This window comes from Actinia tenebrosa, unplaced genomic scaffold (assembly GCF_029948245.1).
Source record: "Actinia tenebrosa isolate PJP-AT-01 unplaced genomic scaffold, QUT_ActTen_1.0 utg344__unscaffolded, whole genome shotgun sequence".
Classification (NCBI taxonomy): Eukaryota; Metazoa; Cnidaria; class Anthozoa; order Actiniaria; family Actiniidae; genus Actinia; species Actinia tenebrosa.
This window is the reverse complement of record NW_028292606.1, coordinates 1,048,313-1,070,533: the sequence shown is the minus strand read 5'-3', so window position 1 is coordinate 1,070,533 and position 22,221 is coordinate 1,048,313. Positions and strand designations below refer to the sequence as shown.

The 22,221-nt window shown below is 38.0% G+C and overlaps 1 protein-coding gene across 2 annotated transcripts; it reads right to left on the bottom strand.

Moving 5' to 3' along the window:
• Positions 1 to 900: 900 nt before the first annotated feature.
• On the bottom strand, positions 901 to 20,453 carry LOC116308055 (PDZ and LIM domain protein 7). Of its 2 annotated transcripts, XM_031718412.2 has the most exons (10): positions 20,254 to 20,453; positions 19,980 to 20,131; positions 16,728 to 16,985; positions 15,922 to 16,046; positions 14,918 to 15,028; positions 13,907 to 14,011; positions 12,892 to 13,294; positions 12,054 to 12,234; positions 3,199 to 3,435; positions 901 to 1,989 (listed from the first exon to the last, which is right to left on the bottom strand). In XM_031718412.2, the coding sequence occupies exons 1-10, from the start codon at positions 20,359 to 20,361 to the stop codon at positions 1,909 to 1,911; spliced, it is 1,761 nt and encodes a 586-aa protein (XP_031574272.2). In that variant the 5' UTR covers positions 20,362 to 20,453; the 3' UTR covers positions 901 to 1,908. The 2 variants fall into 2 exon arrangements, with proteins under 2 accessions (XP_031574272.2, XP_031574271.2); XM_031718411.2 differs by lacking the exons at positions 901 to 1,989; positions 3,199 to 3,435 and adding an exon at positions 6,055 to 8,340.
• Between the last annotated feature and the right edge of the window lie 1,768 nt (positions 20,454 to 22,221).

The window sequence follows — 22,221 nt, the reverse complement described above, 5'->3', positions numbered from 1 at the left end:
ATTTAAAAAATATAAGACCACAACACAAGCTTTTTTTCATTTACTTTTACTGAATCTGATCAATAAAATTCTCAATAATATGGAAAATAAGTATTCGATTCTTAGGAAACTATATTATTCTATGTATCTTAAATCATGGTAAATGTACTTCTCGATGGTTTTTTTAAAAGGTTAATCGTAAAGTTTATTCCACGTACCGCAAGACGAGAATGCATATCAGCAATCTCAATCAGCATCAAGAAATGAGTTTAAGAATAAACTTCCCATACAGACTGTGAATATTTTGCATTGCTAAAATTGTTATTTAAACCCAGCCGGAACTGACCTATTTGAGAGTATGACTGGATAACGCTTCGCCAGCAGTTTGTATACACCTATTTCAAAAAAGGTTGAATACTGAATACTGCACGAGTGCAATAGTACATTTTTGAAATAGCTCCAACGGTTTACGACAGTACCTGGGAAACCAGCGATTGAAAAACTCGATTCAGCTGATGATAATTCTACACGAGACAGGAAATTAAGCAGTTGAATAGCAGATATTAGAGTTGCACTCTATTGGCTTCAAACGATTGCTACATTGGGTTAAGTCGCACAGTCCTAATTAGAAGTTCAAAGATGGCGTCTATTTCGTCTCCTAAAACAATCTCACAATCCATTTTTTGTCACATGCGCAGTTTTCCGGAAGTGAAATATAATCAATGAAAAATTATGCTTTTAACAGAGTTTTCTGTCTATTTTCCATCAAAATAGAAATTAGAAATCAGGAACATATATTTTTTAATTTTTGGCAAGTCTTTTAACGCATGCGCTATACCGGAAGTCAAAGAAATCCTGGTCTTAAAAAATGGATTATGCCAGAGCACTCGTTCTTTGCCACAGGCCAGAAGAAACGCAGGCTCTGGGTTCGAGATTACGTACTGTCCTTTTTTCACGAGGGTAGCACTTAATAGTCAATGGCTAACAAACCTGTGGCCCTCATTATGGTCGAATTGGAATTTAGGAGTTGTTTTGTTGTGGAGGGAGGAAAACCGGAGAACCCTCGAAGCACAGGAGAGAACCAACAAACAACTCTACTCACATACAACACCGAGCACGGCGGGACTCGAACTCGGGTAGCATCTATGAGAGGCGAGCGGGCACACCGCTACACCACCCGTGCTTCCCTTTGTTATTTTCCTATAGTAATCAATGGCGCGCATAGGCATATGCGATATTCAGTCTCTATCAAATAAGTCAACAAGGAATATTCTTTACGATATTGATTTGATAATGTAATAACGAGCTCTTTAGCAGGAATTTCTATATATTTCTTTTTAAAAAAGTGAAACAATTTTGTGTAAATCAGCCTCTGATTTCATTGTTTTTAAAATCGCCTTACATAACTAGCTAATATTTGAAGATATTTTCTTGGTTTATACGTTATTTTTTTACCTAGACTTGCAATGATAGATGACAGCAGGCCCGTCGCTAGGACCTTCAAAGGAAAGGTTCGTTTTTCTACCAATCTTAGTTATGCTATTTCTTGAAAAAATAAACTAGCGCTAACCATTAGTTTGTACTCCTACGACGCTACGACGTTGTAGAGGTGGGTGGGGTTCTTTGGTACTATCGAATCACCCCTAGCGACGGGTCTGGACAGTACACAAAGCAAAATAAACTAGCGCTAAACATTAGTTTGTACTCCTCCTACGACGGTGGAGAAGTGCGGGGGGGGGGGGGGGGGGGGAGTTCTTTGGTACAATTGAACAACCACCCCTAGCGACGGGCCTGGACAATACACAAAGCTTGCGTTATTCTAACAACCAACAAATAATCACATTTAAAAAACTAATCTAGCAAAGTATCAACCGATACACATCAGAAAGGCCTGTTGATTTGTCTGATATGCTATTCCTCGCCAGGATCTCAGGAAGCTCCATGAAGGACGCAGAAAGGCTTCCCGCCATGTGCATAGAACTGGTTCCCTTCCAGAGGTTTGTGGCAGTTCTATTCAAAGTCAAAGCATCAATAAATGAACCAAATAAACACACAGTTTGAACGAGAAGTAAATTAAAATAAACAATTTAGTCAGTCAATAGATCTCCTTCCTTTCCGCCGGCTAACACACCATTTTGAAGAAAACGCGTAGTTATAAAGCACGCGGGGGTTGGCAGGACACGAGAGAAGTGTTAGGAGAAGCACGACGCTTAGTGGTTATACTTCTCAACATTGTGTTCTTAGGATCCTCAAGTACTTTATAGAGTGCATACAATATATCCTTGAAAAACTTTGTAAAAACATAAAGTAGACCTCAGTAGACCGTAAACCTACAAAACGTTGCACTAATTTGTACGATCTTGTTAGTTAACTTCAGATAAGGATTTATGGTATGTACTATAACTGCACACAACACTGCATGCAACTTTTTTACCTTTTTTATAATAAGATACAAATTACAATTGCCGTTAATATATTATGTAAGTTTCCCTGATAGCAGGGCCTATTTTCCTTTTGTTTTGGTGGAGTGAGAAAAATAGACTTTGCCGATGTAGGACGTTATACTTGTTGCGCCTGCGTGGCGTAACTTACCAACACTGTCATGATTTTGACAGCCGCTCTCTCATCAAACAACATTTGGCGCCATGGTGTTTTACATTTGCTCATGTTACACAAAATGTACCCGGTTAAAAACCGGTTTTAAAACTGGTTTAGTTCGTCCACAATCGTGGAACGGCAGTGTATCAAAGGAAGCGCTCTAAATCGGGAGAGTCTCCCTCCTCCCCGCCTGAAAGAAGGGAGAGAAAGAGAAGAGACTCTGCTAGCACGGAATATGTAAGTTAGAGCGCTGAAAAAATCTTGTGATCACTAATCACCACCGCAAAGAATAGTTAATTAACAAAATTGTACTAATGAGTGCAAAGTTTTGTAGGTCTACGGTCTACTGAGGTCTACTGAAACTTCCCAAAGGCCGGTTTAGACGGTACGATTTTCGCCTACAACTATCGTATACAACACGCTCGCGCCATCCTACAACTCGAGTCGTAGCGTGTAAATCAAGCCTACAACTCGCCTACGACAGACGCGAGCGTGTCGTATACGATAGTTGTAGGCGAAAATCGTACCGTCTAAACCGGCCTTAAGGCATTCGACACCAACCAATCGGAAACCAACTTTCATAACAGGTATTTTGTAATTCTCTTCAATGCTATTACTTACAGAGCACTTGAAGCAATGTGCGTGCCAAGAGTCTCCAATAGCTTCTACCCAGCGGTCACCCCCTCCAATGGCTGTCTTACATCCAGCACACTTGATGCAGAACATGTCTTTGTAGCATGGTTCACAGTAAGGCATTCCACGATCAACGTTGAAGCCCTCGCTACCGATTTGTTTGCCACAACTATTACACGTGAAGTGATCAGGATGATAAGTCTTCCCGATAGCTTGAACACATGGCTGAAGAAAAATTGAAGGTTCGGTTCTGTTAAGTAGTACTAAAAAGCTGTTATCAGGTATTTTTAAACTAGTAAAACAGTAAATAATTACTATAGCTGAAAAGAGCAGGTTAAGATCTGTAAAGCTGTGGAGTTTGAAGGAAATATATTCAAAAGTCTCGAAGATATGATTTTTGAAAGTGTGAATTTTGTATGAACCTTTGCTGGAGGCAAGAGTTGTCTCCAACGAATGCTTTCATACAAAATTTCGATTTTTGAAAAATCCTATCTTCGCGATTCCTAAACTTATTTCCCTCAAACTTCACAGTTTAACTGATTTTATTATGCTTTTTCAAGCCGTGGTAGCTATTTTGTGAGTGTAGACCTTTTTCGCTTCGTTGTTTGTTGTGCACACTCTTGAGAGTTGATTCTTTCGTGTGTAAATATTTTAACGTGTTCGACATAAAAGAATAATTCTCAAGGGAATGTCACGTGATCTGAAATGGGCAATTTGCATGTGACGTCAAAGCAGCTCAATTTGGAGGACAAAACAAAAAAATTGCAATCCCGTGAGAATTGGAAATCTATGGTTTTGTCTTCGAAAATGAGCTGCATTCCAACGTGCTGCAGGGGACTTTTGGGATTTTATGATAAAACTCGTTCATCAGGAAGTGTTTGTCTGCAACAAGTCAGAAGAAAATGTGACAAGGTTTATGGCGCCTTCTGTTTGGATGTCTGCCTTACACTGACAAGTGTATGCCTTTCTAGTCTACTACGCAACCGCTATTACTGTCCTCACCCAACGCTCACTACTTTGGGGAGTGAGCGGTGCGTGACGACACTAATAGCGGCTGCGTAAGAGATGTCTAATGCCTTTCGTGGTGTGTTGTCTACCTCGTACAATAGCTCAACTGCTGAACTACCAACTTGCTCGATATCTACCAATATACACTAAACTGCAAAGATACTGTCAGGTTCAAAACAGAGATTATAGAAAACCGAAAGGTATGCTGGGAAATGACGTTATCTCAGATGTAAAACAGTAGGGACTTGTAGATAAATTGGATCATCGTAAAAAGCTTTGTGAAACCGACGTTTCATGCTTCGCTTTCCATTTCTCACTTTTTGTTTTTTCGATCCTTTTGTTTCTTTTTATTCCTTCATTTGCTTATTTCTCATTGGTCACTTTATTTTCCATCTTAGTATTTATTCACCCCTTCTCATCTTTTCTTTCCACTTACTCCGACGAAGGACTAACGTCCGAAACGTCAGTTTCACAAAGGTTTTTACAGTGATCCAATTTATCTACAAGTTCCTACTGTTTTATTCAGAAACACCGACGCAGTCCACGCTAGTTGTACTAGTTATCAACACTCTGTTATCTCAGACGTATTTATTTGAGATACACAGTCGATATGAAACAAGTGTTAAAAGCCTCCTGCCTTTCTGTCAGTGCAACAGTTTATGAACATTACACTATTTGTATTTTCCTTTTTACTCCGACGAAGGACTAGCGTCCGAAACGTCAGTAAGTTTTTTCATCTTTTCACGGTGTATAATTTACCTTTTCATCATTACTGTTTCATTAGAAACACCGACGCAGCTCACACTAGTTTTTAGCTAGTTATATCTTCTTACTATTTGTATCACTGTTGTTTTACAATCTTTGGTTTTCAATGCCAAGGACTTTATGGCCTACCACGCAGCTTACCATACCGTAAGGTGATAATACACCGATCCCGCATTCATTCATAGTTCTACCTCCCTAGTTACTGTTGCTACGAGAAGCTAAAATGTGTTTGTGTTTTTGAAATACATAATGGAAAAGATACCGATTGATGAAAATTGTAAATGTTTGTCTTAGAATAATTGCATCTATGATACTCCTGAGAATAACATTTGGGCTGAAATGGGTTAACATTGCACCAACATGAATTAGGTCTATTCCTGTGCGTATGGCTACTCTATGCTATGCTCTACACTAACTATATATTCTCTTTTACTCCGACGAGGACTAGCGTCCGAAACGTAAGTTTTTTCATTTTTTCACGGCGTAAAATTTACCCTTTTATCATTACTGTTTCATTACAAACACCGACGCAGCTCACACTAGTTTTTAGCTAGTTATCACTTCTTATGACTATATATTTATTTCAATAAACGTTGTCATGGCCAAAGGCGATAGGTAATAAGCGATAGGCGAAAAGCGATAGGAGATCGGTCATTCCAAGATCCAAGAATAGCTGGAATGACTTGTGTTTCTGTTTCTTATTCTCATCGAGAACATGGACCCTAGTGTTGAGACTGATGCAATGTTGTCTGTAGTCGACAAAACCATTTCCATGTCGGAATGACCTAGCGCCTATCGCCTTTGGCGTTTATTGAAATACCTGTAAATTCGCTATTTAGCTAAAGAAGGACTTGCTAGTAATAACAACGAAGCGAACCACATTACACGTCATCGATTAACAGTTTAATTGTCAAAAACGTTTCATAGGAATGCAACAAAAATATGATTCCAAGTATAAAAATATGAATTTAAGTATTTATCGTTAAAAAACTCTAAAAAATGTTAAAAATTACTAAAATATAAAAAACATTCCACTATCAAAATTTTCTAGTTCTTTTTCAAAAAATCGATGCAATGAAATAAAAAAAATTTTTTTGAGTCTCGAAAAAACCAAGCTTAAATGTTGTAACATGACAGTTAAATTCTTTGTTTGTTCGTTTGTTTTTGGTTTGTTTGTTGTTGTTTTCTCTTGCTATTTATATTAATTTTTTCCGATCTTGTTTCCTTTTTACAGTTTTTATCGGGTTTGTAAAATATATTATCGTTAATCTATGACTTTAAAAATATTGCAAGTCTTGTCGTATACATTGCTGTCAATGCGTGATCCAATACTAATCCTTGCAGCAGACGTAAGAGTAAAAGTGGCTGAGATGTCCATGCAGCGAGCTAGTCTTTGTTTTGATTTTGATTCACTCAATTTACACCAATTTCAAAAGGGTTAAATCAACAAAGTTAAGACCGAGAGGTATTCTGGGTAATCGATGTCATAGGCAATAGCCCACTTCCGAGATATGCTTCGCTTGTCACACACAAAGGTTTCAGTATGAGGCTACGTGCGAAATTAAATGTATTCTTTTCTCCTGTCACAAATCACAGATCATTAGTGCAGCTTTCGAATGACTGTGTAAAGTTCACGGCTCGAACACAGTCGTGACACAGCAAGGGATACGCCAGATAAATCACATTGCACGAGAGTTTACTCTCCATCCAATCAAATACCCGGAACACGGCATAAACACGGCGCGGACACGGTCACGCCAAGATCACGGCACTTTTAGACCAATCATATTCCGCGTGAAAAAATCAGCCAATTATAATTCTAGAAAGTATCACGGTCACGGCACGTCACGCTTACGGCACTGAGCTTTTCACAGTCATACGAAAACTATACTATGCAGCAAGGCTTGCACTGAAACCTTTGTGCGTGACGAGCGAAACATATTTCGGAAGCGGGCTATTCAGTGGAGACTTTTGGATACAGACAAATGTAAAAAGAGTGATAAAATGTTTAGTTGATAAACTGAATCGATGTTCGAGAACTGCAAACTGTTTCAGCTTCTATGACACCATCTTTTTGAACCAGACGATGTTTAAAATTAAAGATTAAAATCCACAACCTCACAACCCATGCCACAGAAAAACTTGTTTTCACTGTCAACCTCTGGCCTCAGTTAGTTCAAGTGTCATCATCATTCTCGAGTAGAATCGTCAAAAGTCAGTATAGTGTCTAGCTGCACGAAGACGTTGCTGATAGGCAGCTAATTCATACGATAGGCGTCTTGTATTAGACTTCTCTTCTGTGACAGCATCTTGGAGCTGATTTAAGTAGATTTTTAAAGGCAACATCATTTTTTCGGCTCGTTTAAAGCGCTCCGTACACTCGGCAATGGAATCTTCGACAATGTGAATACGATGGACCTGCTTCTCGTTTCTCATTGACAGCTGAGATGACCTGCTATGAATATTATTGATCCTTAGTTTGTACATCTCTTTCATATCGCTAAGCATTTTCGAACGAGCATTCATGGCGTTAAAGTGATCTTCAGCATTTTGGATAGCGGCTTGCTTTACGGCGAGTCTGCGCGACACTTCTCGAAGTCGATTCAATGCAGAATCTCGAGCGGCATTCACCTCTGTCATTTCATATTCGATGTTTTCTTTTTCTCGGATGTTTTCTTTTGTTACGTGTTCTGCTCTTCTCTTGTTGCCTAAAGATTCCTGGACAACCCGACTACGTTCGTAGAGGCGTCCACGTGTGTTTTCTAGTTTCGTCTCAAGCCTTTGTAATTTGTCTTCTGCGTCTTGAATGCGCCATTTCAATTCGTTGGACAAAATCTTGCTTTTCTTGTATCGCTGAGCAGCGACTTCTTTGGCTTCATTAGCATCTTTTTCTTGTTGAATGGCGCTTCGTACTTGTTCTTTCAATTGCTTTACTTTATCCTTCATGGAACCACTTCCTGGCTCAGCATAAGTCATTTCTGCATGAAGCTTTTCGAATTCCTTGACAGCTCTTGGAGACACAAGTGGCTCCCATTGATCACTTGAACTCTCACTGCGACTTCTAAACACATTCCCGCTGTCACTCGAACCAGTAGACGAGGTCCGTGATCTGGAATGACTCGAATCCCTTCTTGACATGTAGTCAATACCATGTATTGGATAATGAACTTTCCCATAGTTGTTTGATTCCGACAAGCTCTTCTTATGTGTGACTAATGACGGGTTAATCTTAGGTTTTCTTGGTATTTTAGCTGTTGGCTGGCCTTGTCTTATGGCTTTCAGCATATCAGAAGATGGGACTGGGACCGAAGACTGTGGGGTAGATTTTGGGAAAACGCAAGCATGCAGGCTCTTTGGCTGAAAGGAAATACAACACAAGTTGCTTTGAGATATAGCACGAGCTAAAGAGATTGAATTAAAAGTAACCAGCAGCTGAAAGCATTAACACTCTACTATGCAGGAGTTACTTCGCGCTTTACCCTTACAGTGGCTTAATTATTTTTTATTAGTAATAGGCCAATCAGATGTGAATATCTTCGTTACATACTCGAAGACGAGAGACGTCAACATCATTTTGTAGACCGGATTCTTCCCCTTGGTCACGTGACCTTATGTGTAACTTTAGCTCTCTGTCTGTTAGTGTTGTTATTTGTGCTATTAATAGTGCGGTTAGCAAAGAGTTAGATGTGGTTAGCGTACATAAGAGAAAAGAGTTAGTTGAATGAAGTGCTACAGGCCTCAAGGAGGTCATGACAGCGTTTGTCAACTCCAGAAGGCGGACGGACCATTCCTGTGTTCAGAGTACGCCGCTGAAGTTCCCCAGCCATACTCGCCGGTTGCTGTTGTTCTGTTTCTTGGTTCTGTCATCTTGAAGTCCAACAAAACATACAAATATTCCCTACTTCATCAAAATGCAAACGTTGTCAATACTACAACATTTTACTCATCATGCTGATACATCACCATGGAGACTTGATCCTCTAGATTGGCTGAAGATATTTATAGAATACTGTCACAGATAGTTCATTCAGTAAAAATTCCTTAAACATCCCAGTTTCTAATTCTGTTGTACAGAGCTTCCATTTCGTGTTAATTATTCACGTGTTCAAGTGAAGGTCCGTGGAATTCAAAGCATTTGTATTCTTAGAGTTGTATATTCTTAACTTTACCATCGATAATAGCAGATAGAGTTACACTCTATTGGCTTCGAACAATTGTTTGAAGTCGAGGCATTTGGATCAATATAATGACGATATAGAAACTGGCCCAAATGCAGCAACGATTTAAGGCAACGACCCTTTGCATGTGACATCAAAGCAGCTCAATTTGGAGGACAAAAGAAAAGAAATGCAATCTCATGAGAATTGGAAACCTATTGTTATGTCCTCCAAATTGAGCTGTAAGCCGACGTAAAGGGTGTAATATTTGCTATGATGAATATTTTGATGCTTAAATGAGGCAAACCCTGAGTAAACGAGTCTGTAATCACGGTAGAAAGCAGTAGTTAGATTTCCAAAAAGGTATGTATATTCTTAGGAATTAAAAAAAAAGCTTTAACCCGACACTGGGGTTAAAAATCTATAACCTTGTTAATGACGACAATTTGAAATGAAAGGCCGAACGAAATCCACCTTTCAGACAAGCCAAATTAACTTTAAAATGCTATTCATGGTTTTCACGGCGGCCATGTTGGAGGTACTTAACATAAGAATTGTCAATGAATTCTTTTGTCATATCCTCCAACATGGCCGCCGTGTCTTTTGTTATTTAATTCTCTTGGGAATGGTTGAAAACCATCAATAAACGTTGTAACGTTAGTGCCTCATGTGCCATGGTCGTTCTTTAACGACCACATAGAGCCAACTGCACCGAATGACAAATTAATGCTAAGAGGCTACAACTGTCTAATCTGTACTGTCAGCCTAACATGTGTAGGAAACTATCAAATATGTGGTCTATAACAAAAATCCATTCAAAAAGTACATTTCATACAGCTTGCACGTACTGTATATGTTATTCCTTTGTTAGTACAACACTTAACAGGTTATTAATGACTGACTGATGTTTACTGCTACGTTCGTGCGAATGAAGGAGCATAGAAGAGGTGCGTTGTGCGTGAATGAATACGACAAAAGCTCATGGTGAACACAAGAGAGCGATAGATAAGATAGCCTTGTTTAGTCATGTACGAACCACCACTTTCCATACATCGGTTTATTGGTCGAACACGAAGCATTCAGAGATTATTTGAATTATCCTTTGAAGAGGGTCCTGAAGAGGGTCCTGAAGGGGTAAAATGGGAGCTGGGATTCAGCTTTTTAAGGCTGGAAAAATGGGATTTTAGGCACTGGGAGTGGGATTCACAAAAAAAATCGAGAAATGGAAATGGGATTGAGATTTGAACACAACATAGGCTGGGTTTTGGTATTTGGGGGCTGGGAAATGGAATTAGGACCCCTCCCCCTCCCTCAGGACCCTCTTTGAAACTCCTTGCAGCTTTCCATGGTTGCTGTGATTGATCAATAAAACGATGTATGGAAAGTGGGTTAATAATGTATCATTTAGCGTATGACGTCTTGAACATCTTTTTTTGCAAACGGCACAGTGTGGAAATCCCAGTTTTTATTGCAGGAAATCTAAAAGCAACTAGTCAAAGGTAACAAGTGGTACTCTGTTACCTTAGCCTTGAATGCTTGCATAGAAACATGGCTAAACACTGATTTTACCACAAGTCCTTTTAGATTCCTTTTAGTTTGGCGTAAACTTTTCACATCTCTGATCATGTAACATTGTTTTGAGAAGTGATTTTTTTCGTTTCCCGGTAACAATTAAAAATTTTAAGGAAAGGTACGTATTTTATTGAAGAGGAAGGGCTGGAGGAGGATTCGCAGTTAACTTTTTAAAAATGGGTTTAGCCACCCCCTCCCCCTTTACTCAGTAGCATATTCATGATTTTCATATTAAAAGGAACTAGCTTTCAATGTTAACAAAAATCCTCCAAAAATGTTTTTACTGACGGCCCTCCCTTCTAAAGTCCCACCCCCTCCCCCCCAAATAAAAATGTACCTTCCCTAATAACAATAGCGCAGCGCACTGATTCTAAAAATAGCTTAAATATTCGGACAAACATTGCATTTTGTTTAACTGCTACGAGGGTTGTACGAACCGATTTTATTATTTTTACTTAAAGTTACAATAATAACCCATGTAAACTTAGATCAACTGCGATCGGCTGTGAAAATTATCTGCTGAAAGTAAACTTGTAAGTTTGTTTGTCCGAATTTCGCCTTTGTCTTCGTTTTTATGACGTCATGACTGCGCTATTGTTCATTACTGTGAAAATATTATGTTCAATCTGTTATACAGATTTATTGCAATAGACCTAATTCGTCTCGGTGCGAAGTTAACCCATTTCAGATCCCGTGTCATTCCCTACAGTATAAGATTCTTTATTTGAGTTGTATCCATTTTATGTGTCTATTGTATCCTCTATTTATGTGCAACTGTTAATTAATAGAGAAATGATACTCTTGGGAAATGAGACGTGGTCTGTAATGGGAAAACATTGCAACAAGCTTTGGCATAATTTTTTCCATTTCAGACCACAGGTCATTCTCTTGAGAATAAGATTCTTTGTTAGACTTGTATCAACATTCATGTGTCTTCTAATGTGCAACTTTTAAACAAAGAAAAGATAATATTGAGAATGACATGTGGTCTGTAGTAGGGAAACCTTTTACCAAGACAATTTGGATCAATAGCCCTCTTCTAGCATGTTGGAATGCAGCTCTATTTGGAGGACATAACAATAGGTTTTCAATTTTCATGAGATTGAAATTCTTTCGCCTTGTCCTCCAAATTGAGCTGATTTGACATCACATGGAAAAGGTCTTTAGACTACTTGCATTGAATTCCTAGAGGGATTGTTCTGGGGGAGAAAACAATAGGCCGTCTTTTCTTATGCAAAAAAAATCCATTCTTTTGTCCCCCAGAACAATTCCTCTTGGGACTCTTGCAAGGGGCCTATTGCTAGAGAGTAGCAATAAGCAAATTTCTTTCGTTGTACTTACCCCAATAATAGGCTGCTTACAAAAATTGCACTGAGGGGCAAAGTGCTTGTTGTAGTCTTTCTCACAGTAGAGTTTGCCTCCCTCCTCAATGAACCCTTGGTTCTGCAGGGAGTCACCACATCCAGCACAAGTGAAGTGATCTGGATGCCAAGACCTTCCAATGGCGCTAACAAAGGGCCCACTATCAAAATAAAGTGACACAGATAAAGAAGGGATAACTAGCTAAAAACTAGTGTGAGCTGCGTCGTTGGTGTTTCTAATGAAACAGTTATGATAAAAGGGTAAATTATACACTGTGACACAAATCAAGGTTTAATCTTTTATGGTTTTGGCTTTTCTGATGGCTACATTTTGTATTATCTGCCACTAGAACAGTGACTGGACAGCATTATAGTTGTGAGAGTGGGGGAGGGGGTTGCTAATCCTAGGGGCCCAGGGAATTGTACCCCCCCCTCCCTCACCCTAAAAATGTTGAAATGGAAGCTAAAATAGCCCTCTCTTAACTTTAAAGTCCATGTGGTCTTACGCCCTCATTTTAGTATTAAATAAATGTGAGAATGATTTTTACAATGCCACTGACCATGGAATATCAAGTAAAATTCTGGGGTCCAATTTTGATAATTTGTAGTTCTAGAAATCATCCCCCATTCCCCCACAATAGAGGAATTTTGAATTTCCGAGGAGTGGGTGAGTCAGAGAAAGAACAAAATTACAGAATTTGTATGGAAAAACATTGGAATTTTCAGGGATAGAGGGGGTCTCCTTCGGAGGTATGGATAATTTCTGGAACTACACAATAACAACTTCATGTTTTATTTCTAGGCCAAGTCCCACTTACAAGATTTCCTGGCCACAAGCATCACAGTATGGAGTACGAGATCCATCAGCTGGCTGAGGTGGCTTGATGGGCTGCCTTTTAATTTCCTGGTGCTGCCCTCCCCCATAAGCTGGAGCCCTTGGCGGTTGTGGGGCTGATGGTGGATGAGAGGGATTGTGCACAGAGGGGGCCTGAGGACGCTGGGTCTTTATCTTTGGTGGGGAAGATTGCGGCAAAGGTTCTTGTCTGGCCATTCCTGGTAAGGCTACTGGTGGTGTCTGTCCAGGTCGAGACATAGGAGGAGGTGCATATGATGGTTCATTAGTCGACCTGGCGATAGGAACAGTTGGACGAGATGGCATTGGTGTTGTTGAAGGCTTAGTACGGTCACCACGGTCACGACTGAAGACACTTGGAGGTGTTTCTAAACAAGAAGCAACAACAGTCAAGGTAATCATTTCCAGGGTTGTCAATAGAAGCTGACAACCGGCAGATTCCACCATCTACTCAGTCAATTCCCAATAGACCAGTTTTGAATTCCAAATTACCGCTGTGTTCCTTGATTACAGACTCATTTGCACAGATGCAGGGTTAGCCTCGTATCAATGTTTAAATATTCACAAATACCAACAGTAAAGTAAAGAATGCACAACTTCAACAATACAAACACTTTGAAACTTGACGGACCTTGACTGGAACACGTGAATATTCTGCACAAACTCGAGGCTAACCCTGTGCAAATGAGTCTGTAATCAAGAAACACAGTGGTAATTTGGAATTCGAAACGGGTCTATTCTCTCACTAACTCAGCCACTTCCCAATGTAATTGTAAACTACAACGATTGTTGTCTGTCATCTTGAATTTTTGTGAGAAGAGTGAGACTGGTGACAAGTATGCCTTGATCACATGCTCCAGCGATTTCGATCCAGTTTACTGCCTATTTATATTTCTTAACCGCCTACCAAAATTTTTATTGACAACCCAGCATTTCATATTTAGAATTAGCAATGGATATTTATGATATAGTTGACGTACCTCCTGAATCCACAGCGCTCCTCAACATTTGGAAAGACTTGGATTGCACTTTCCCCTCATCTGGATCAACGTCATAAGCTTCTGGTGGGGGTGGTGGAAGGTCATCTAAATGTAAATAAACTTTGTTAATGCATAGAGGAGTATTTATGGACTTAATCCATCTAGGCCTAACTTTTTTCCATCTCAGAAAATGTGTCTTTCTCTTGAGGACGCTCTCCACAAAATCGGAACCGATTAGCCAGTTCTGAAATGGTTGATAGATAGATAATTTATAACACCGTATGGTATGTAAAAATGAAACTGACGTTTCGGACGTTGGTCCTTCATCGGAGTAAACCAATTCTGAAATGGTACATGACTTAGAACTGTACCTACGTGGCTCAAACCAGTTCTAAGGACTGACACGTACCATTTTAGAATTATTGGCAACTGGGGCCGATCGGTTTGACTTAATGGAAAGTCCCCTGAGATTCCATGTTCGAATAGTTGTATCCATTTTTATGTGTCTTCTCATGTGCAAACATTAAACAAAGAAATAATACTCTAGGGAATGACATGTGGTCTTAAATGGAAAAGATCAGTAAGTTAGGAATCCCCATTATTAAGTCAAACCCCAATAGACTACTACAACGACTATAATCTTTGCACTCACTGTTTATTTTACAGGAAAAAATATATAAGAAAACAAGGCCATAGCCACAAGTATATGGTTGGTCTGGTTTTAAATACAATACTTTTTACCATTCCCCCCCCCCCCCACCCCCCTTGTAAAAGATATTTTTTACACAAGTAAATAAAAAAACAGGACCACTGTTTCGAAAACTGGACCACTGTCCAAATGATGGCTTTTCACCTTCAGCACCATTTTCCCCCTCATAAAAAAATTATTACACAAGTAAATAAAAAAACAGGAGCACTATTTCAAATACTGTCCACCACACTGTCCAAGTGGCAGCTATTGCGCTAGCCTTGAAAAATAATTATTAGTATTTCCGCAGTATATAAACATACCGTCTTCATGTTGCTGCAAGTGCCTTTGTAGCATCTTGAAACTCTTAGACTGTACATTTGGATCTGGTGGGTTACCCCAGTTGGGCACTTGGCTGGCTTCATCATAGTTTACTAACAGAAGAAAAGACACACATGCAATAAATATTAGTAGTTTATTCAAAACACTACAGTTTCAAGTTTTGTTGGAGACAAGTATTGACATAATGTCTGTCATCATAAGTTACAAGATGGAATCTCTGAATGATGGTACTATAGGCCGTTTTGCAGTTAACGGTCACGTGTCTGTACTGGAATGCAAAATTTTTGTTTTTATATTAAATTGGTGATTCTTTTTAGGTACTTGTAAAGAACTGAATGAAAACATGTGTATCCAGTGTGTTACGAAATGTAGTTTTATTACGATCTCTGGAAACAGGTCGTAGAAAGTTTGTTTGCAGTCCAGTAAATTTCACCCATGGGAATCAAGATGTTCATTCATTTGCTCTCAGTGAATTAATCAGCACGTGATTGCTTAGCTGCAAAGGGCCTATTGACTGTGTGCACACATGCATGTAGCTAGCACCCTATACGTTTATCATGCATATGATTTAAAATATTAAAATGAAATATTTCAATATTTATTGGTCATAAATAAACATATTGCATTATATCATAAGCATATATGTCTATCAATTTATACCCAGAGATCCCCCCCCCCCCCCCCCCCCCACACCATACAGTAATACAAAGTATAATACAGAAAAATTAATACATCATTGTAATGGTCTACTTTGACGATATGGCGTCCATCTTTGATTGCAAAGCATTATGGGGCATCCAGTGGGAAAATAAAGCTTTGTTACAGTAATGACGTCCATTGATATTAACAGCACATCTATCACCTTTACCCATAAAAGAAAAACAAACACACTGTATTCATTTCCCATAATCTTTTTCTTTTGCCCCCTGGCAAGATGGCCACTGTATTGTCGAAATAGTCCACTAGCTAATGTATGTGGATTTACCTTCACCATCGTCTGAAATTGACAACTTGAACCTTTGAGATAACATTTCTTCTTCAATCTCTTTTTTCTTGGCTCTCATAGCAGCATCATTATCGATAAAATCTCGACCAGGAGGTCCACCAGTACTGGAGCAAAGATTAATAAAAAGATATGAGGTTTGTATATGTAACACTATAATAATATATATTCTTGAAACTGTCATATATTGTACTAGTACTTATGATACTTTCATTTGCAATATATACACATGACAAAGTTTTTTGGGTTTTCACTTCTTTTTTGTTAAAAAATTAAGTTAACTCCGATATCCACCGTGTCATCATATATTTTTAGTTTCTGCTTCAAGTGAGTCGAGCACATGCAACAATATGAGAGATTAAAAGAATAAAATAATGTGTATGTATTCATATTCAAATTGGGGTTTTGGTATGACATACAAACTAACAACCTTGTCCAGTAAAAACAAAGTTGTTACAGAAACTTAGAAACACTTAAATGCCTCATAACTGCCCAGGGGGTACTCCACTATATTCGCTATACGGGTACATGCTGCCAAACATGGTATGGTTTTCAGTGATTCTACTCTGGAACAGGGTATATAAAATCGCGCTCGCTCTGGAACAGGGTATATGAAATCACGCTTTCTCCTCTCTGGAACAGGGTTTTCAGCGATCTTGCTCTGGAACAGGGTATGAATTTAAGCGATTTTGACTCTGGAACAGGGTCAGGGTTCAGAGGGCTCAGCGGCACATCCATACCCTAAACGGGCAAGAGTACCCCCGGGCATAACTGTACAGTGTACATACTTGCGTGGAGGTCCACCAGTGTAATGAGAATATGCTGGAGCCATGGGAGAAGATGGCTTGGGAGCAGTTTGGGGTGGTCCAGATCTTACAGTAGGAGCAGGCTGTGCTCCTGAAGGTGATGCTGGAGATTGTCTTGGGGGTTGATAAGATGTGGCCCCAAATGGCTTTGGAATAGCATTATATTTATGGTCGACCTTTCCTGAGTGTAAAGTCTCTGTCTTCGTTAATGGAGCACGGCCAATTTTTGGACTGTCTCCTCTGTTGAAAATTAAAACAGATAAGCCACGTGTTGAAGTCACAGGGACTACCTGATTTCATTTTGTTCAATTTATGAGCTGTTCAGTAAATTTATAATCCCCTTCACAGTTCCATGCACCATCTTGAAAGGTGGCCGTGCCTTTGCATTGAAGCAAGACGAACGGTGAGCTTGCAATGATAGAGACCATTTTTAACACCTTGGACAATTATTATTCACATCTCTATCATTGCAAGCTCACTGTCCGTCTCACTTCAATGCAAAGGCAGGGCTACCTTTCAAGATGGAACCAGCAACTGCGAAGGGTTTTGTTCAATTTTTGAGTTGTTATGTAAATTAATTTGTGTCACAGCAAAAGAAAACTAGCTTAAGTGCAGCTAAACAAGGTTCAAGGCACAACAAGCTGTCATATAATCATGATAAACGTGTTGTTCACAAGTTGTAAACATGTCTGACTGCTGAGGTCCTATACACAATAATCTTTTCCCTCAAACCATTTTCTGAACATGGCCAAATTATAGTCTCATTTCAAACATCAAACTTCATATGAGCCAAACCTAATGACATCAAAGAAGACTGCCTTGTAATCCATTTTTTCAATTAGGTTTGGCTCATGGGAAGTTTAACGTTTGACACGAACCTTAGAAAATTGTCTTTACAAATTTGTTTAGAAATGTTTTTTAACAGTGTCTTTATTCAAGTCTGTAAACTATACTGATCATTTGGTGATGGAGCAAATCTCTCATAGCCGAGACTCTGGAGGCTGACAAAAAAGTGAGCTATAGCTATTTCATCCAGATAGAGGAAAATGGTAATAGATATTTTATTGATGATTATATATTAAAAATCACGTCTTTCAAATTTCAGCTTTCAAAGGGAAAAACAGGTAGTGTGGAGTTGAGAGAACTTGCCTCTCATCAATCAACCAGAGTTCAAGTCCCTCTGGGCTGAGCAGTGTTGTGTGTGAGTAGAGTTGTTTGTTGGTTCACTTCTGTGCTTCAAGGGTTTTTCTCCAGGTTCTCTAGTCTTCCTCCCTCCACAAAAATCAACTCCTAAAATTCCATGAGGGCCACAGGTTTGTTAGACACTGGCTATTAAGTGCTACCCATCAAAACAAGGATTTTTTTAAAAGAGATAATTATATATTAACAAAGATGTTAAAGAACAGATCATGGATAAGTGAGATAATTAGTTAACATTGATGTGCAGGGGTGTTAAATCATTTGCCAACAGCTGGCCATAAAGATAAAGTTGATATCTATCTCTCTCTTGACTTAAATCATATAATGAATAAGATCCTATATTTGTTTCTGGTCCTGTGATATAGTCAAAAAATGTAAACTGCATTGAGGCAATTGTGAAATGCACTACATTAGGACTCCATAATTATTTATAATACACATATACTAGGATATATATATACATATGAAAACTATAATATATATATGGTTTGTTCTATATATACATATATATACTTTACATAAAGTGCTACACCAGTTTATTCTTAACTGGAAATTTGTTATATGCTAGAACATATGACGCATACAGAAGAACATATTCAGACTAAATATCAATAATGCTATAAATGAATAAAATATCAAAATGGAATATAAATGAATTAAAAACTCTTTGTTACGTTCTGTTCTTAGTGTCTAACAATCACATGCAGAATGAAGTTTTGTTCTGATATAAAAAGTATTCATGGACATCCATTCATCTCTGAACAATGATCAAGTGTACAATGAAAAGTTATTAAATACAATCAAACCTTCTATTGTGGTAAACCTCTGGGAGCAAAACCTTTTACACTACATACAGTATTTCTTGTATTTATAATGACAATTTGGTAGTTTCTGATATTTTAAAAAATGACAGGCCAATGTATCAATTAAATTTAAGTCACATTAGGAAAAATTATGATATAACAGAAGATTTTAAACAACTAAAAAATTAGTCTTAGACATTTATATGTAATGCTATATGAATAGTCATTATTTCTCTTTAGGGGTCCTTTTACATAATCCATTCTCCATGCTCCTAAGCAGGACTCCTTAATTGCAACTTATCGTCCTCTAAAATTTCTAAAAATAAGCCTCCATCAAGATTAGGTTATCTTCATGGAAATTATAAGCTGCTGGAATAGAGCTACATGTTTTCATATAATTTGAACTACTTGCAACAAAAAGATATAATAATATACTAAACGGTGCTTTGCATTTTCAGACGAATGAAACTATAATCACAAAACAATTAATGATCCAATGCTTAACTTACTATAGCGCTGGACGGGAATGGTATCGCGATAATAATCATTTCAACATTTAAAGTTCAAAATTGTCTTTTGTATAGCCACAAACGTCAACAAGTTAAAGATTGAGTCAGGATCAAATGCAAATACCAAATCCTCTAAGTAAACAGAAGTGTTAAGCTGAAATGACTGTCTTCTTTTTATCGGACGGAATACTAATGCTAAGCGTAGATGTGCACAAAAGTGTAAATACTGACAAAAAATATGTACAGGAATTTCACATTACTACAACCTTGAGCCGGAAAATTGTGCAGAAGTCTCCAAATAATCTGTTTTCATGGAAAGTAAAACATCGTGGTATTCAAAGGGATTGGAATGAGGTTAAGCGCATTTTGAGAATTATTTTATTTGATCGAGTTACAATTTTGTTTTATCAATGTAACATAGTTAAAATCGTAGAATAGTGTTTTTTAAACCAGCGTGCAGTCTTAGAAGAGAAAATCTAAGGGTTACTACAAGGGATCAAGGGCATACCTGAGCTAATAGTTAGCACCAGAAATTAGGAATTTACACTGAGGTGTAGTCGAGTGATAGTGAGCAATCATTGAGATGCTAGAACATCTAGAAATAAAACCAAACCTCGCAACTGCACACGATGGCTATTCAGCATTAGTATTTTAATATAACGGTTTATTTGGTTTCATATCTATTGTAAACGCATATTTTTTAAGAACTGAGACTCACATACCGCCTAACGCTCAAATCCAGGGTTGAACCAGCTCGTTTGATGGCTTCTTGTGCTTCAATGTGGATCATATTCCTAGTATCTTCATAATTGATGGATAATATTTGATCTTTTTCTCTCAACCCATTGTACGAAGCCTTTCCACCAGGAGTGATCTACAACCAAAGATCTCCGATATTAGCAAAAGGAAAATATTAATAAAAACCAAGATCACACATGGAATCATCTAGTGCGCGTTCCGTTTCAGTATCAAGACACAAATACTATGTGCACGAACCTTGCTAACGGTGAGTGGAGAGCCAAAATCTTTGCCTCCAGTCAGCCTAAAGCCCCAAGGACCACCGCCTTCAAGCCGTATATTAATGTCTTGGTCCGCCATTGTCATCAACGAAACAACAGCTTCCTAAAAACCAAAAGTCTGGCCGAAATTTCCCTTCAAGAGGACTCAAACATTTCCCTCGGACAAGGAGGGCTCATTAGATGGTTATTCTAATTCGGGTGGACCGACCCTAGCCATTGGTTAATAAAACAATAGATCGTTTAGCTCCATGGGATTGGTCAAAAACATCACCTACACGCCTAATAGGGAAACATGCTGAATATTTCAGGTATTTAATTGAGCTGATGCTGACGTAACCGGTGATTATAATCATTTATGGTAAGAGAAATGCCAAAAGTACATAAATAAGAAGAATCCAGAAAATTCTGTGGTTCAATACAGCAATTGTTTCATCAATCAGTGAGCACCCACAATTGTAATCCCACATGGTTTCTCCTTTCGTTCCATTTATTTTTAATTTGAAAATTAAGTTCTGAGTTTTTACTAGATATCTGTGTGATATGTCAAAAGCCAAACTACTTATTACCGTAAAAAATACATCGTACATGCCAAATATATGTTTTCGAAAATGACTGGTTTGACTCAACGGATACGGAAATAGTAGATAGATATTTTCAAGGTCATTCTTACGGACATTTCTCTTGGAATACATTAAACATAATATGAATAGATACAAATCGTTCCTTAGTAAAGTTTGTCATTCGAAAATAACAATAGATTTTTACTCTTAACCTATACAATAGTATTGCGGGTGACCCCGTCATTTCCTCTATCGTTACCGCGATTCAGCAAGGCTTGTTTTTATTGTGACGTATCGCGGGCCAAAGCAATGTTATTTTGAATTGATTCTTTTTATTGTGTCTACATACGGCAGCCAAAACTACTCGTTCCTAGCTACCAGCTGTCTCCTTTTCCGCTTCTATTTTATTACTTCGAAGTTATTTATCTTCTTGATATGTTTGCCGAGTTTATTATTATCATCATTATCATCATCATCATCATTATCATTATTATTACTATTATTATTATCATTATTATTATCATTATTATTATTTGATTATTTATCTATTTTATAATAGTTAATGGAATGGAATGGTTTGGAAACTTCATAGAACAAAGCTATTGTTTTGCCTTTGATGTTGAATCGTACCATCACGTGTTACTGACGGTGGACAATGAATCAAACCAAATATGGCTGAAAATACTCATTTCCTTATTATTTTCATGTATGAACACTTTGAAAGTAAAAACCTTCATTCCATGACCAAAAACCATGCCAATAAATATTTCCGCGCGGATACAGTTAAGTTACTAGATAATAAATAAGAAAGCATTAAAAAGGGCAATTTCATTTTCAATAAACAATTAATATTAATCATATAGGATTAATTAACAAATAATACATATTTTAGAACGATTTTTAAGGGTAAAAAACTTTTATATCCCCTCTGATACTGTGAACAAATGGAGAAACTTTTCCTTCGTTGTGCACTGTCAACGTCATATAACAATGGATAAAGACGAACAAAAACATAGAACAATTGCCGGTTTTCACATGACGTCATCAAAACATCAAAATCTAAACTATAGATCGTAGAAAGGCATTTCTCAAGTATGTTTCAGAAATCAGTGTTATAAGGCACAAGAAAAAATCTCGAGTCATTTCGATGTTTGGTTCTCGAGTTATGAAGGTTGAGTTTGTGTCACGCAATACCATCACGTCTCTCTAAATAGCGATAATTTACTCTAGTTAAAAGATTTTCCCTTAGACACTTTTTAAAGATCTATTTAAAGAATATTTAAGTGAAATATAGCCAAAAATATTTAAAATGCCATCATCTTAAGCCTTTGAAATTTCGTCCGCCATGATGGTGTACATAAGAACTTGGAACACCAAGATGGTCG

Coding starts and splice junctions, on each gene's coding strand:
- LOC116308055 (XM_031718411.2), bottom strand. CDS start 20,361: ATGACAATGGCGGACCAAGACATTAATATACGGCTTGAAGGCGGTGGT. Junction 20,132..20,253: donor CTCCACTCACCGTTAGCAAG/GTTCGTGCACAT, acceptor CTTTGGTTGTAG/ATCACTCCTGGTGGAAAGGC. Junction 8,341..12,053: donor GTAAGCAGCCTATTATTGGG/GTAAGTACAACG, acceptor ATTTCCTTTCAG/CCAAAGAGCCTGCATGCTTG.